The sequence below is a fragment of the Papio anubis genome, chromosome 12 (genome assembly GCF_008728515.1).
Source record: "Papio anubis isolate 15944 chromosome 12, Panubis1.0, whole genome shotgun sequence".
Lineage (NCBI taxonomy): Eukaryota > Metazoa > Chordata > Mammalia > Primates > Cercopithecidae > Papio > Papio anubis.
Genome location: NC_044987.1, coordinates 93,423,527 through 93,438,448, shown reverse-complemented (window position 1 = coordinate 93,438,448; position 14,922 = coordinate 93,423,527). Strand labels below are relative to the sequence as shown.

Below are 14,922 nucleotides of genomic sequence, written 5' to 3'. Positions count from 1 at the left end.
TTACCTAAGTTTAAAGCTTAGAGCTGCCGCCGGGCACTGCGGGCAAGCTCCACGGAAAGCAAGTGTTGTCACCCACCCATTCAACCCGACTCCCCAGTTACAGGCACTTAGCGGGTGAGTATCAAGCCACGCAATCCCCGAGGATGCTCGAGAAGCACGCGCCCAGAGCGGCTGCGTATTGGAGAGGTGATTCTGTTATCTAGGAGCGCCCCAAAAGAGGGGTGGAGGACAGTCGGCGTAGGCCAGTCCGGATGCAGAGCCTTCATCCTGAGGCCGGTCCCCTCTCGGGACAGGAAGAACACAGACACCGATCTTGGCATCCATACGCGGCCCTCCCGCGTTGGGTACCTGCGTCCCGAGCCCGGCGGATCCCAGCCAGTGGAGAAGCAGAAGCACGTGGGAGCACGGAACAACTCCGAAAGAGAAGGCACAGCTAACTGCCCCTAGCGGATGCCTGGTGACCGGGTCTCGGACTTGGCCTGGCTCCGCGGCACGCGCCCCTCTCAGGCACTGGTACACTGCACGTGCGCAAGCGCATTACAGTCGCAGCGATGCCGAGCGAGAAGGGACCTTCCTCAAGGCTGTCGCTGAGTAATGACGTAAGCCACCGGAGGCGGAGCTGGGGTTTAGATGTCCACTGCGGTTGCGCATTTTAGTCTCACAGCTCGCGGTAGCTGGGGTATTGGGTGCGGTTTGCCTCTTCACGCTCTTCATATCCGAACTAAGGTACCTTGGCTGAGAAGGGCAAAATAGATGTCCGCACCCCCAGGGCCTGCCCACGTAGGTCCAGGGTTTTCAGCGTCAGCCTGGGTACGCGAGACGCGACGGATCCAGCTATCTGTGCTCAATTTAACCGATCCCCGTAAGTTGAGGAAACTCGGCCGACAGACCTATTTTATTGGTCTCGCTTGTCCCTCCACCCCCACAGTACTGATCTTACAGATGGGAATCCTGTAATCTACCCATGACTGCGGCCTCTGTACTTTGCAGGCTCCCATTAGGCCTGTATATGGTCGTCAAATGAAATTACTCCCCCTGGGCTTCCAGTAAACTCCAAGAACATGACTACAAGGACAACCTATACATAGCATGTTGCATTCTTGACTTTGGGGCAGATCGCTGAACTTCAAAAAGCATTATCAACTGCTTGGTGTTTCCTCCTGGATACCGCAGATGTCTGAATGCAAACCCCTTCCCCAGATAGACACTTCCAATTTTAATGTCATCAGCAGCACCACCCATTTAATCCAACATTCATCATGAAATTTTTTAGTTCATTCAGCAAAATGTCAATATGCCCATGCACTATTCTGCTTACAAGGGATAGTGACCAAAATGTTACTGCCCCTCGTGGTTAATTCTAGGTTGTTTTAAATGCTATTAAGCAAAAGTATCCAGTGAATGAAGTAACTAAGGGCACTATTTTAGAAGCGAACACGGAAGGCCTCTGACGGGGGGTGGGGGGGGTGACACTGGATGAAACAAGGACCTAAAATTTATAAAGAATAAGCCCTGACAGTATCTGAGTGAAATGCTCCCCCATGCCAAAGATGTACATACAAAAGCTCCAAGATGGGGAAGAAGTCCTGGCAAAGCAGTCTGTGGCCAAAGCAGTGGGCAAGTGAAGGACCAGATTTAGAATTTAATTCTAGTCATCATGAGAAACCACAGGAGTTTGTGGGGGACAGGGAAATGAGAAAATGTGCTTTGCCCTCTTAAAAGGCTCTTAGCCAAAAAACTAAACCACAGGAAGGCAACGGTAGAAAACGGGAGAACAATTATAAGCTATTGTAGTCACCTGTGCTAGGATGGTAGTCGTGGCAGTGGTTAAAAGTATTAGATAACTGGATATTCAAGTTAAACTACGTGAACTCACTTAAGGATTAGATACAGGGTATAAAAGTAAATTGAAGATGGCACCCAAAACATTTGCTCTGAGCAACTGGTGTTGGGTAATCAAGGAGTTGACTTGGAATACTGAGAGTCTGACATCCAAGGCCTGGAGAACTCAGCAAAGGATACCGAGTCGTGACCAGTGAGATAGGGTATCTACAGAATCCATTCACCACCACCCCATCTCCACCTTAAGTTGGAATCCATTATTTCTCACATGGACCACTCCAACAAGCCTCCGTACCATCTCTTGGTCCGTATGTTGTTCTCAGCATTGCATTGAATGTTATTTAAATGGCAACTTTATTAAGTGGGCCACCATCCCCACCCCAAACAAGTTTTGTTTTGTTTTGTTTTTTTGAGACGAAGTCTCGCTCTGTCACCCAGGCTGGAGTGCAGTGGCGCCATCTCTGCTCACTGCAACCTACCAGGTTCAAGCGATTCTTCTGCCTCAGCCTCCCGAATTGCTGGGACTACAGGCGCATGCCACCACGCCCGGCTAGTTTCAGTATTTTTAGTAGAGACGGGATTTCACCATATTGGCCAGGCTGGTCTCAAACTCCTGACCTCATGATCCCCCTGCCTCAGCCTCCCGAAGTGCTGGGATTTCAGGCAAGAGCCACCACACCCGGCCCAACACACAGCTTTAAAACCTTCAATAGTTTGCAACTGTTTTTGAGAGACAAAACATTTTGCAACTGTTCTTAGAGAGACAAAACATGAAATGCAACTATTACGCTGTCCACAGTAGTCTTTACCTGTTTCTCTAACCTGTAACTTTGCTAGTCCTTTCTCTTTCCACTTGATCCTGGTACTTTCAGTCACTGGTGATCAGACGTTTAGATATGTTCTTCTGTCCCTTTCTTTTGACTAGTCTACTACCCCTTACCCTTCAAATCTACTCAATTACCCCTTTCAGTTATCTCCCCTGATCATTTTAACTAGGATATACACTCTCCGTCATGGCTTTAGTATCTACCACATTGCTCCAACATGGCATTTGCTACACTTTGGTGTCATATCAGTGTCTTTGATTAGACAGTTCAATGAAAGCAGGAACCACAGTGATTTTTGTTACCACTAAATGCCTAGTGCTTGGCATGATGCTGGGCAAAGGATACCCTAATTTGCTGAATAAAGCCTTAATTCAGTGGCTTAATACAGTGTGTCTGCCTATTAAACACAGTACTTAAAGCTGGTATTTCCAAATGAGCAATACAGAAATGCCTTTGCTAGATGATCAGGAACAAACTGCTGATCTTCCACTGCCTATACTCAAAACAGCCGTACTGCTCACGTAACTGGATTAGCTTCAGAACGGCTTGTTAAAGTAGGATATTAGTAGTAGAGGCTGAGAAGTGTATTAGAAGATGAGGCTATCAGATTTCTTACATAAACCTTTTCCTCTCCTCATACCAGTAGCAATTCTTCACTTATAGCTTTTGCTGGATGGTTTTTAACAACTTAAGCAGACTTCGTTCAAGGACAGTGAGAAAACCAGGCTTTCATAGAATTTAATCTAATGTAATTTTAAACATTCACTAGTCTTTTCCAGAACTTTTGTAGAATTCAAAATGGAAAAAGGTATGAGCCTTAACAATTTACTTTCATTTTCCTGAGGGGTTTTCCTCCCCATTAACTCTATAAAAAGGACAAGATGAAGGGCAATACTGATTCTGTGAAATCTAACTTACGATCAATTAAAACTTAGAATGCTTAACAAGAACTCAAGTGGAATGCAGATTCCGAGCTTAAAGATGAAATGAAGGGTTTGAATTCGGCACTTACCTGCATTCCATTTCCTCTAGTTATATTACTGAAAATATAATGAACAAATGTCCTAAAACACTTAGGAAGCTGACTGCTCAACTAGCTGTTAACTGATCACCTCAGTTAATCAACCTTCTGAGAATAAGCACACATTCTATGTCTCCTTTAAGTGGAAAAGTCTCCCACATAAGAGTTGCATATAAAAGGAGACAAAAGAACTGTAGAAGCTAACTGATTAGAAATATTTAAAGGATATTTAATATCAAGGTACAATGATTGAAAAAAACTTTTCTGTATTTTTTAGGAATTATTAGGATCTGGAAATAAAACTGCCCTAATCAAGGTAATCAATGACATTCTACCTTTTTAAGTTTTAAAAAAGAAGTTTCATATCCACATGAGATGATTTATATTGTGCATATACAAAAGTATTTTATATGTGAGCTTGCTACACCAAGAGGCTACAGTGACACGTGTGACAATCGTTTCCTTGAAACTCTGCTAAAATATGCATTTGACCAAACAGAAGGCCTTCTGCAGCTAGGACAAGCAATCACATATTATACAGAATACTTAGAACCAAGATTCAGATCTTAATGAGACTTATTGAAAGGTTCTCTACCCCATAATGAGGCACCCCTTTAAAAATATGGTCTGAGTAGACATAAAAGATACACATTTAAACTGTGATGGTAAAATAACCAAAAAAAGAAAAATTATAGTTTAAAAAAACAATTCTTTGAAAAAACATACATAGAATAGTCAAACTATGAACACCTTTACACATTCACATCTGCACTAATGCATAGAAGTTCAAAACCTAGAAGGCATTTCTTCCCCATCCCTTCTCTGAAACTGATTCATAGAGGTCACTGTGTGAAGAACTTACTTCAATCCTGATTGTAAATATCATGAAATTATTTTCTACATAGATAGCAAATTTAGTTTTATATATAGGATTGCAAGCATACATCATCTAGGGATTACCCAGTAAACCACAAATATTTTATCCATTCCCCTAAGATACAGATAACATATGGTTGTGGTACATCCCAGGCAGATGTCATTTAAAGCACGCAAGGGGAGGTGCTAGCAAAAAAATACTCATTTGCCAAAGTAACAGGTTAACCCTTCCAATATGATGTACCACAACCACACATGAGAAAAGTCAAGAACTTATTTTATTTTATTTTAAAATAAACATTGAAGATCCCCCATTTCCCACCACCCTACAAAACTTTTGAATGTGGAATGTTCAACAGCCTATCCATTTTGGTAGGTTACAAAACCAGCAAAAACTCCAGTTGTCTAATGATGAATGTTTGAGAATAGTTTTGTTTTTAAATAGCTGAGCACCTACTGGAAAAATTCCTGGGCTAAATGCTGAAAATAAAATTTAATTTCTGCACAGAAAACACCATTAACTTAGTAGCCTTTGCTTAAAGGTGGGCTTAATTCTCCATGAAGTCAGAATGAGATAATAAGCAGCATTAAGTTCATAGGCACACAGAACTAGTGCTCAAACTGCTAGCACAAATTCCAACAGAGTACATAAGGCTAAGTCACTACTCAAGTGTCCATTTCCATCAAATTTAGAGACTCTCCCTATGCATCTAAGGGAAGGAATTATCACTTTGAATATAAATGCCTCCAGGAGAAAAGGAGAATTCAGGTAAGGTTAAATTAGACAAAAGATAGTAAGTGCAAGTACTAGAGAAATGTTGCTGGAGATAACCATAAAATTTGTGACACTAACGTGGTATGGGGGTGAATCACATAAGCTGCTAGCTGTTGAACACCAGTGTTTCAAGATACAACTTTTATAAACATGTTTTATTTGTTTTGCTTATACCATCAGAACTGAAACTACCGTCTGTGATTTCCCTGAAACAGGGAAATCAATCTAAAACACATACTGGTGCCTTTCAAAAGATAGCAATTGAAAAGGGTGGTAGCAGCAGGCATTTGGTATCTTTTCCTTTTAAAAAAAAGCTTTCAAGCTGAAGGAAAAACATGTGACCAAGAGTGTTATGATTATCCACTAGAGATTTCATCAGTACCTGTACCAATTTAGGTGACAATACAGCAAAATCCAAGGATTAGTGACAGACAATGTACATGTCATAAGGAATGATAGTACCAATCCTTACAAAAGTCATTGTCTCAAAAAAACTGTTAAGTGTTCAAAAAGGTATCTAAATATTTCACATTAAGTACAGAAGCGGCCATCCAGATTACATCCCATATTTGTTGCATATTTTTCAAAAAGTGCCAATCAAAGCCTAATTTTGCATCTTGGCTTTGTCTTATACAGTATCAGCTGTTAAAAAGCATTTTACATGTGTTTTTAACCACAGTTGTTTGGCCAGATGAACAGTGCTGTGTCAAAGCTGGTAGCCAGCCTTATAGGTGTGATTAGGACCCATGCATAATTTGGTATGCATCTGAACGTTCAGTGCTCCAATTTGACTGGAAAAGCTGTGAAATGTAGTTGTTCTGCCAAACCACACTCCACTCCTTTCATCTTCCTTTCTAGGGAAATATTTTAGTTTGTCAGTTACCATTGAATAACTCAAGGGCCGATTTGTAGATTTTATCCAATGTTGAAAAAGTCAATCTTGCCTTTATCAAGCCACTTCAAATAACTATGGAGATTATTATCACCCTGTAAAGTATATTGTTTTACTCCTAAGCAAGGGTGAGGAATCTGAGTATCATGTGCAAGGCTCAAGATGACGCTTAGGACAGAACATGCAGAGTAAAAATAGTTTCCTTCCATATCCAGGTAATAGAAAGCTGACAATTGTAGTCCTGTCTTTATGGGATGAAAACAGTCCCTTTACAATAAGTTTCCTGAAAGGGAGAACAAATAGATAATAACTCTTCTGGTAACATATTATGGTACACTGGCCAGTGTGTTTTTGGCGATTAAACATAATCCTGTGAATCAGATTAATTCACTTGCTGAGTGTTCATTTGCGGCATCCCTCTGTTGGGTCTTGGGGGCCCTCCACGACCTAGAAGACAAAAATGGCATTTGATTTTTCTTTCAAATATTATTTGTTTTGCCTTCAAGCAGATTTTCATCTGAAGTCAAGAAGCATGTGGGCATCCTGTCACCACATTATTAGGCTTAAGAGGTCAATTCTTCAGTGTTCAAGTTTCCCCTGTCCTGGAAGTTGTCATGCGCAAATTTGCTCATGTTCTCTTAGCTAAAAGAAGAGTAGAGCTAATGGAGTATTCCACCAGTACTCATTCATTCATTCATTCAACAAGTATTTATTGAGTGCCTACTATGTGCCAGGCACCGTCATCAAGCGTTGGGAATAGATACAGCAGAGAAGACAGACAAGGTACCTGCTCTCATGGAGCTTACATTCTAGTGTACACTCTAGCTTACATTTCAGTAGTAAGTAACATCATACTATCAAAATTAATAAAAGCACCAGAATGAAAACAGACCTTATTACCTAAACTGTTAAAAAGAAACTACATAACATTCAAAATTGTATAATGACTTTTAACAGATAAAATAACTTTTCGCATGCTGTTAAAACAGATTTTTAGCTATCAGTTTGAACTCAACTTTCATCGAATACGCTACAAAGTGGGAAAGAAGAACATAACCCACATTCACATGCAAATATCCTTTGATATTTCTAGTCAAGTCAGTAATTCCCAAGTGATCCATTAATTTTTAGAAAAATGTTATTTTTCCTGGCCAGTTTCTACTAGCATTCAAATCAAAGTACTTTGTAATTCCTCCTTAACACACATTTTATACATGTTATGGCCAATAGAGGAAACCTATTTGATGTTTAACCTCCCTCAAATCAGAGAACCATTTAGAATTTCAGACTACATGAAATGCTAGCTCTAATTGTTAAATAGGTTAACTTCCTGACAGAATGGGAAGTAGTTTTCCCATAGTAAAAGAAAAACAAAAAACTCTCCAAACCTGTAATTTTTTTTAGTTCAGTAAGTTAGGAATTTGGGGGTTTTGTTTAAAAGTCAGAAATAACTTGATATTTATATACTAATAGAGGTCCAAAAGGCATTGCAAATTCCATTAGTTCTATTACTTCTAAATGGTTCTCTAAATGTTAACTATGGCTTATCCGGCCATTAAAGGGTGTCTGGCCTTAAAATATGATAGGCATGTTTCCAAAAAATGAAAATAATAAATTTATATAAATGTTCAATCTCATTCCAAAAATGTCTTACAAAAATGTTTCAGTAAGTACTTCCTAAAAACATTTAGCAGGTTTTAGGACCTGAAAAATAATTTTCAGTTGGAAAAACACTTTTTCTGAGGAAGAGAATATGTTCTAGTTTTCAAGACAGTTTATATAGTAACAGGGAAAGTCATTCAAAAATTAAAATTTGGGTCCAAGATTAAGTTTTAGAAACAGAGCACTTCATTTAATCCCTAGCAACAAGTCTGGAAAGGATAAATGTATTCCTAACATGCAGACTATGAACAGCTCTTCCAAGGCCAGAACAGAAGCTCCACTTAGGAGCTAGGATCACCACCACAAAATATTACCTCGTGGGGCTCCCCGTGGTCCACTCTGCCCAGAGCCTCGCTTGAAATTCTGCTGATATCCATCCTAAAAGACAAACTAGTTAGTATTGAAAAGGTACTTTTTAAAAAATGCTTACCCATCTATTCTTTCAGTCTAACACTCAATACAGAATTCTTCCTTAATCTTTTAGACACTTCAGTGTATCATGGCTACACCTTATTCTGTAATTGTTGTACTTCTATTCTCAAGAACATTCAGTGAAATATATTTCTCTGCTCTTGGAAATCACTGTCTTTAACAGGCTTTACTAAAGGAGTACTTATGTTATGAGTGCTAAAAGCTTTTGTTTCAACAAAGTGTCTTGGACACCACAAAGTTAATGCCAAATTAGTTACTTAGGTTCATTAAGCAACTACACTAAGTCACTTTCATTGGTATACTTAGTTCAGGTTTACACTTTAGAACTGCTTTACCTACCCGCTGATAGCCAGAGTAATCCCGGGGAGCACTGAACTGAGACTGTGTATAACCACTGTTTGGAGTGTTAGAGAATGAAGGGCGGTAACCATCATATCCTCCTAAAATTTAGGACAAGAAAAGAAATAATTTTCTTATCTTCACAAGGAATTTTTACTTTTATTAATGAAGATGGGAAGAACTAGAAAATTGTAAGCTAGGCTAATCAAATTAATTTCCAATTTCCTATCTTGATCCAATCTGTTTATAAATTTCTATAAGTACTAACGGCCCCTCAGAAGATAAACTTTTAACCCATCTATGCATGTAAACACACATCTATACAAACATAATAAACAATCCCCATAAGTTTTGGTAATGTGGAAAATACTTATCCTCCAGGAGACAGTGGTAGACATTAATTTGACATAACCAAATGAACAAAAATTCCATGATTTGTTATTTAAATAACAAATTATACCAAATACACAAATTATACCAATTGTATCAAAATATATACATTTAGTTTAAATTGTACATAAGAGGCTAATACAGATACATCCTTTCAAAAAACTGTGATAATATTTTACAAATCAAAAACTAATTTGAACTAGTAAAAGGTCATAGAACTTCCTTTTTAAATTTTTTTTTACCTCTGAATCCGTTGGCAGGGCCCCGGTATCCATTCATCAAGCCTCTAGCACCACGGGAGCCTCCACGAGACACACCACGACTATTGTAATAGGGCTGATTGCTACGTGGAAATCCAGTGTTCTGCTGAGGAGGCTGCTGGTGGTTACCAGTCACTTGATGGGACTGGTCCGGGGAACCATGGTAAGTGCCAACCACTGTAATTTAAAAAAGAAAGAAAAGGGTATATATATACACAGCTCATTACCGTTTGTTCTCCCATGCACTTTCTAGTTTAAGTGTCTTACACAGTCTCCTTGAAGTTTAATCCTTAAATAAATGTGCATACAACGATAAGGAAAACTAAACATGAATAAAGTCTCTTACCTTTCTCCTACCCTTAGACTAAGCTAATGGGGGTAAAATTCTCCAACCACAATTCCAAACCTTTGAAAGCAGGGTGCATGATTGATTCTTCCAAACAAATTATTTGAAAGGCTATATTAACATCTTCTGAAAGGCATCTACTTTTTAGCACAAGAGACCCAAAATAACTCAAAAGATTTACTCTTAGTACATTACCATATTTTGTACCATGTAATTACTTATTTTCATTATAAAGCTCCTTAGTGGTAGAAATTTTCTTATTTTAAATATCCTTTGGTACTTAGTAAAACATACAAAACCACTCTCTCATATTTAAGGAGCTATATGGTAGAATATGTCATCAATTACATAGTTTAATCAGCAGAGGCCTTCAATTTATAGCCCTTAATGCCAAATTCCATTTCAAAGTATTTAAAATGGCAAGTACAGCCAATTTAGAAAACAATCACATGGTACTCACATTGGCACTCAACCCACTTGAAGCTAAGGTTCTAGAACATACACACTAACATATATACAAGCTCCATCCACAATGGAGAGAGTTCTAGAATCTAGAAATTTTCAAAAATTAACTACTACTGAACAATGTATATAATTCAAAGAGGAGAAAAAAATAGGGTGCTAAAAGTACCTCTGGGAGGTGAGAAAGACAACAGAACAAAGGAAAGCCCACACACTAACAACAAGGGTCAAAGGTGCTGGCCAACCCAAATCTCCTCTTTTGGGGCAGAGAGAAAAGCAGCTGTATGACTCTTAAAAATCTTTACTTGACCTATTTTTACATCCTTAAGAAACTCCAAATACATTAATAGTTGTTAGAATCCTATTTTAGATGAAAGCACTAGGGAATACCTAAGGAAAAGAGAGAGCCATGGCTCCTCTTGAATTACTTAATAAACCAACTACATCAGTGTCATCTTTTTATACAGATTGCCTTTTATTATATTCCCAAAATTTAAAATTATAAGTGAATGACAAATACACATAACATTTGCCATGTAAAATGGTTCATTTGTATCCATGTACAAAGTATCCAAAAGAACTGAATTTTAGAATCACTTTTTATCAATAACAGCTTGTAATCTTGATCAAATCTTACTGTTAAGAAATTCATAGCAAGGGTGAGTGCAGTGGCTCACGCTGGCAATCCCAGCACTTTGGGAGACCAAGGTCAGCACTTTGGGAGACCAAGGTGAGCAGACTGCTTGAGCTCAGGAGTTTGAGACCAGCTGGGCAACACAGTGAGACCCCATCTCCACAACAACAACAACAAAAATACAAAAACTCAGCTAGGCATGGTGGTGCATGCCTGTGGTCCCAGCTACTTGGGAGGCTGACGTGGGAGGATGGCTTAAGCCTGGAAGGCAGAGGTTGTAGTGAGTCGAGATGGTACCACTGCACTCCAGCCTGGGAGACAAGAGCCAGACTCTGTCTCAAAAAAGGAAAGGAAGAAGGAAAGAAAGAAAGGAAGCAACTCACAGCAACAACTTAAGTGTGATCTTTATTTAATTTTTACTTTTAAGACAAGGTCTAGCTCTCTCACTCAGTGTTACTGTTGGAGTTCAGTCAAATAATCATGGCTCACTGCAACCTTGAACTCCTGGGCTTAAGTGATCCTCCAGCCTCAGCCTCCTGAGGAGCTCCGACTACAGGCATTCACCACCTCACCCTGCTAATTTCTGTATTTACTTTATAGAGGTGGGGCTCTCACTATGTTGCCCAGGTTGGTCTCAAACTTCTGGTCTTAAGCGGGCCTCCCAAAGAGCTGGGATTACTGGCATGAGCCACCACACCCAGTCTTCATTTTATTTTAAAATACCCACATTCCTACTTAAATTTTGGTAAAGTATAAACGTGTAGGCCATTTTAAAAAGCCAAAGATTCTTTTGTCATGTTGTTCCTGATTAGACACTAATTCAAATTAAAACACAATTTCTAGAATGATGGGACATACTGAAATGATTTGTTCAACAAATATCAGGCCAGGCATGGTGGCTCACGCCTGTAATCCCTGCACTTTGGAAGGCTGAGGCAGGTAGATCACCTGAGGCCCGAGGCAGGAGGCCAAGGCAGGAGAATCGCTTGAACCCAAGCGATTGAACCCAAGATGCAGAGGTTGCAGTGAGCCGAGATCGTGTCATTGCACTGGACAATGGCCCACAATGTATACATGTTATTTCATCATGAACACCTGGCCTCAAGCAATCCTCCCACCTCAGCCTCAAATGTAGCTGGGATTATAGGTGCCAGCCATGAAGCCTGCCCACAATGTACACACATTTCAACACATCATGCCGTATATGATAAATACACATATATATAGTTTCTATTTCTCAATTAAAAATAAATAAATGGGCCGGGCGCGGTGGCTCAAGCCTGTAATCCCAGCACTTTGGGAGGCCGAGATGGGCGGATCACGAGGTCAGGAGATCGAGACCATCCTGGCTAACACGGTGAAACCCCGTCTCTACTAAGAAATACAAAAAATAGCCGGGCGAGGTGGCGGGCGCCTGTAGTCCCAGCTACTCGGGAGGCTGAGGCCGGAGAATGGCGTGAACCCGGGAGGCGGAGCTTGTAGTGAGCTGAGATCCGGCCACTGCACTCCAGCCTGGGCTACAGAGCGAGACTCCGTCTCAAAAAAAAAATAAAATAAAATAAAAAAATAAATAAATAAATGAACTTTTAAAAACAAAAATAGAAAAGCAATCCATGTACTTATCAGTGGGAGAAAGTTTTCGGCAAGAACTTGGAAAGGAAGTATGAAGGCCCTGAGATTAAAAGAGAACTTGTTGTGTGTGTAACTGGTGTGAGTGTAATCCTAGCACTTTGGGAGGCCGAAGCAGGCAGATCACTTAAGCCCAAACCAGGAGTTCGAGACCAGCCTGGACAATATGGTGAAATCCTCTCTCTACCAAGAATACAAACATACAAAAATAAAAAAAATAAAATAAATAAAAATTTAGCCAGGCATGGTGGCACATGCCTGTGGTACCAGCTACTTGGGAGACTGAGGTAGGAGGATCCCTTGAACCCGGAGGCAGAGGTTACAGTGAGCCATGGTGATCGCACCACTAGTTTTTATCATTCAGAAGCTGAGCGTAGTATAAACTGGTAACTTCTATCAGAGTACGGAAAATTTGAACTTCATATTAGAGATACTGAATACTACAGGACATGTAAGAATTTACTACTGAAAAATCTAATGCTGATCCAAGTTTACCAAGAAATTGAATGATTAGAAAATTGTACAACTTTTCAAAATTGGGCTGACAAAATCAAAGTATTAACTCCTCTGATTGCTGGTTTGTTGTGGGATTCCAATTAAATTCCGAGGAATTAAAGAACCAAAGACCTAAAGAAGACATTAAAAGACCTAGAAGACTTAAAACCATCTGGCTGGGTATGGTGGCTTATGCCTATAATCCCAATGCGTTGAAAGGCAGAGGTGGGAGGACTGCTGGAGGCCCTGAATTTGAGAAAACCCTGCAGTCCCAGCTACTTGTGGGGCTGAGACAGGAAGATCACTTGAGCCCCCGAGTTAAAGGGTCCAGTACATGATTACACCGCTGCACTCCAGCCTGGTCAACAGAGACCCAATTTCTTAAAAAAAATCTAAAGTATCTCTATCGAGCTAGGCAAGGTAGTTCATGCCCATAATCCCACCACTCTGGGAGACAGAGGCAGTAAGTTCGCTCAAGGCCAGGAATTGGAGACCAGCCTGGCATCATAGTAAGCTCCTGGAGACCCTGTCTCTACAAAAAAATAAATAAATAAAATTAGCCAGGTGTGGTGGTAAGCACCTGTAGTCCTAACTACTCAGGAGGCTGAGGGAGAAGGATCATTGAGCCCAGGAGTTTGAGGCTGCAGTGAGCTATGCTAGCATCACTGCACTCCAGTCTGGGCAACAAAGTGAGAACCTGTCTCAAATAAATGTCTCTGTCTACATTACTATTGTGACAGGTATGGTAACTAGCCAAATTATGACCTTACTTGACAAAATAGATTATGTTTCAACCCAGTCCACGAAATGCAGCCACCATGAGTTTTTTCTTAACTTTGTCTAACTGACTCAATGCCAGATATCATGCTAAAAGCCTTCAGTCAATTAACAATTAAAAGTATAGTTTATCACCAGGCGCAATGGCTCACACCTTTAATTCCAGCACTTTGGGAGGCCGAGGTGGGCAGATCACGGGAGCTCAGAAGTTTGAGGCAAGCCTGGGCAACATGGTGAAACCCCAACTCTACCAAAAATACAAAAAATTAGCTGGGCGTGGTGGCACATGCGTGTATTCCCAAGCTACTTGGGAGGCTAAGGTAGGGAGGATTGCTTGTGCCCAGGAGTCAGAGGTTGCAGTGAGCCGAGATCACAGCACTGCACTCCAGCCTGGGTGACAGAGTGAGACCCCATCTCAACAACAACAACAAAAAAAGTATAGTTTATGGTAATTCAAGTAACAAATTTAATTCCATATAAATTATACAATGCAATAGGGATATTATATAAGTTCAGTGACAAAAGGAAAATGGGTATAAAGCCTCCAAAACTTGCACATAATTCACATATCAAAGTACAGATTCAATTTAACTCATGATCTGAAATGAAAAATTTATATGGTTTACTACTAAAACAGAAACTCTTGACACCACCACTCTGAAGTCTAAACTGTCCTAACACTGTCAATAACTGTGCTGGAAAGCAAGGAGCCAATGAGGTGACACTGGATTTCGTACCTGTTTGAAGCTGTTCTTGCTGAAGCTCTGTTTGTTCTACTTGGTGAGGCTGACTAGAAAAGCTCTGGTTATAACTGGCCTGGTACTGATTTTGCTGTTTTAAAGTTTCTGGTTCATTAACAGGAGGAACTGGGGCATTCATATTGAACACCTGTTAGTAAATAAAGTAAATGATTAGTTCATCCTTTTATTCTCTGCTTTATAACATGGCCAAACTCAATGGTGGTTTTACCTCAGACATAAATAAAGACATCACAGAAGTCTCAAACACAAAAACATCTCACACACACACACACACACAAAAATCTCTCCAAGTGCTTCAATATGGAAAAAGACATATATATTGTATAGTACTTAAAGGGGAGTATGATAACATGCTGTGAAATGGAAGTAGGGAATTAAAAAAAATAAAAAGACATACAATCAGCAGCCTTGGAAACACTTTTACATATATGAGAAATCTTTTTAAAAGACAAACTCTGGCTGGGCACAGTGGCTCACGTAATTCCAGCACTTTGGGAGGCTG

At 40.0% G+C, this 14,922-nt stretch overlaps 2 protein-coding genes across 7 annotated transcripts in view; both read right to left on the bottom strand.

The window, feature by feature from the left end:
• The window catches only part of NAT10 (N-acetyltransferase 10), a 43,563-nt gene extending 41,294 nt beyond the window's left edge, over positions 1–2,269 (bottom strand). Inside the window, exon 1 of one of the 3 annotated variants that reach the window (XM_021925922.2) lies at positions 349–2,269. The gene's annotated coding sequence lies outside the window, so the exon portion shown is untranslated. Of the gene's footprint in view, positions 1–4; positions 25–76; positions 262–348 lie in introns of those variants that run through there. The other 2 variants (XM_021925923.2, XM_021925924.2) reach the window with 2 other exon arrangements.
• Positions 2,270–4,069: 1,800 nt separating this feature from the next.
• The window catches only part of CAPRIN1 (cell cycle associated protein 1), a 47,245-nt gene continuing 36,392 nt past the window's right edge, over positions 4,070–14,922 (bottom strand). For 2 of the 4 annotated variants that reach the window (XM_003910052.3, XM_017948498.3), the window contains 5 exons: positions 14,397–14,547; positions 9,299–9,493; positions 8,667–8,767; positions 8,210–8,273; positions 4,070–6,680 (listed from right to left, as the gene is read on the bottom strand). In XM_003910052.3, coding sequence (XP_003910101.1) covers positions 6,616–6,680; positions 8,210–8,273; positions 8,667–8,767; positions 9,299–9,493; positions 14,397–14,547 — 576 coding nt within the window. In that variant the 3' untranslated portion in view covers positions 4,070–6,615. The remainder of the gene's footprint in view (positions 6,681–8,209; positions 8,274–8,666; positions 8,768–9,298; positions 9,494–14,396; positions 14,548–14,922) is intronic. The other 2 variants (XM_009186323.3, XM_021925926.2) reach the window with 2 other exon arrangements.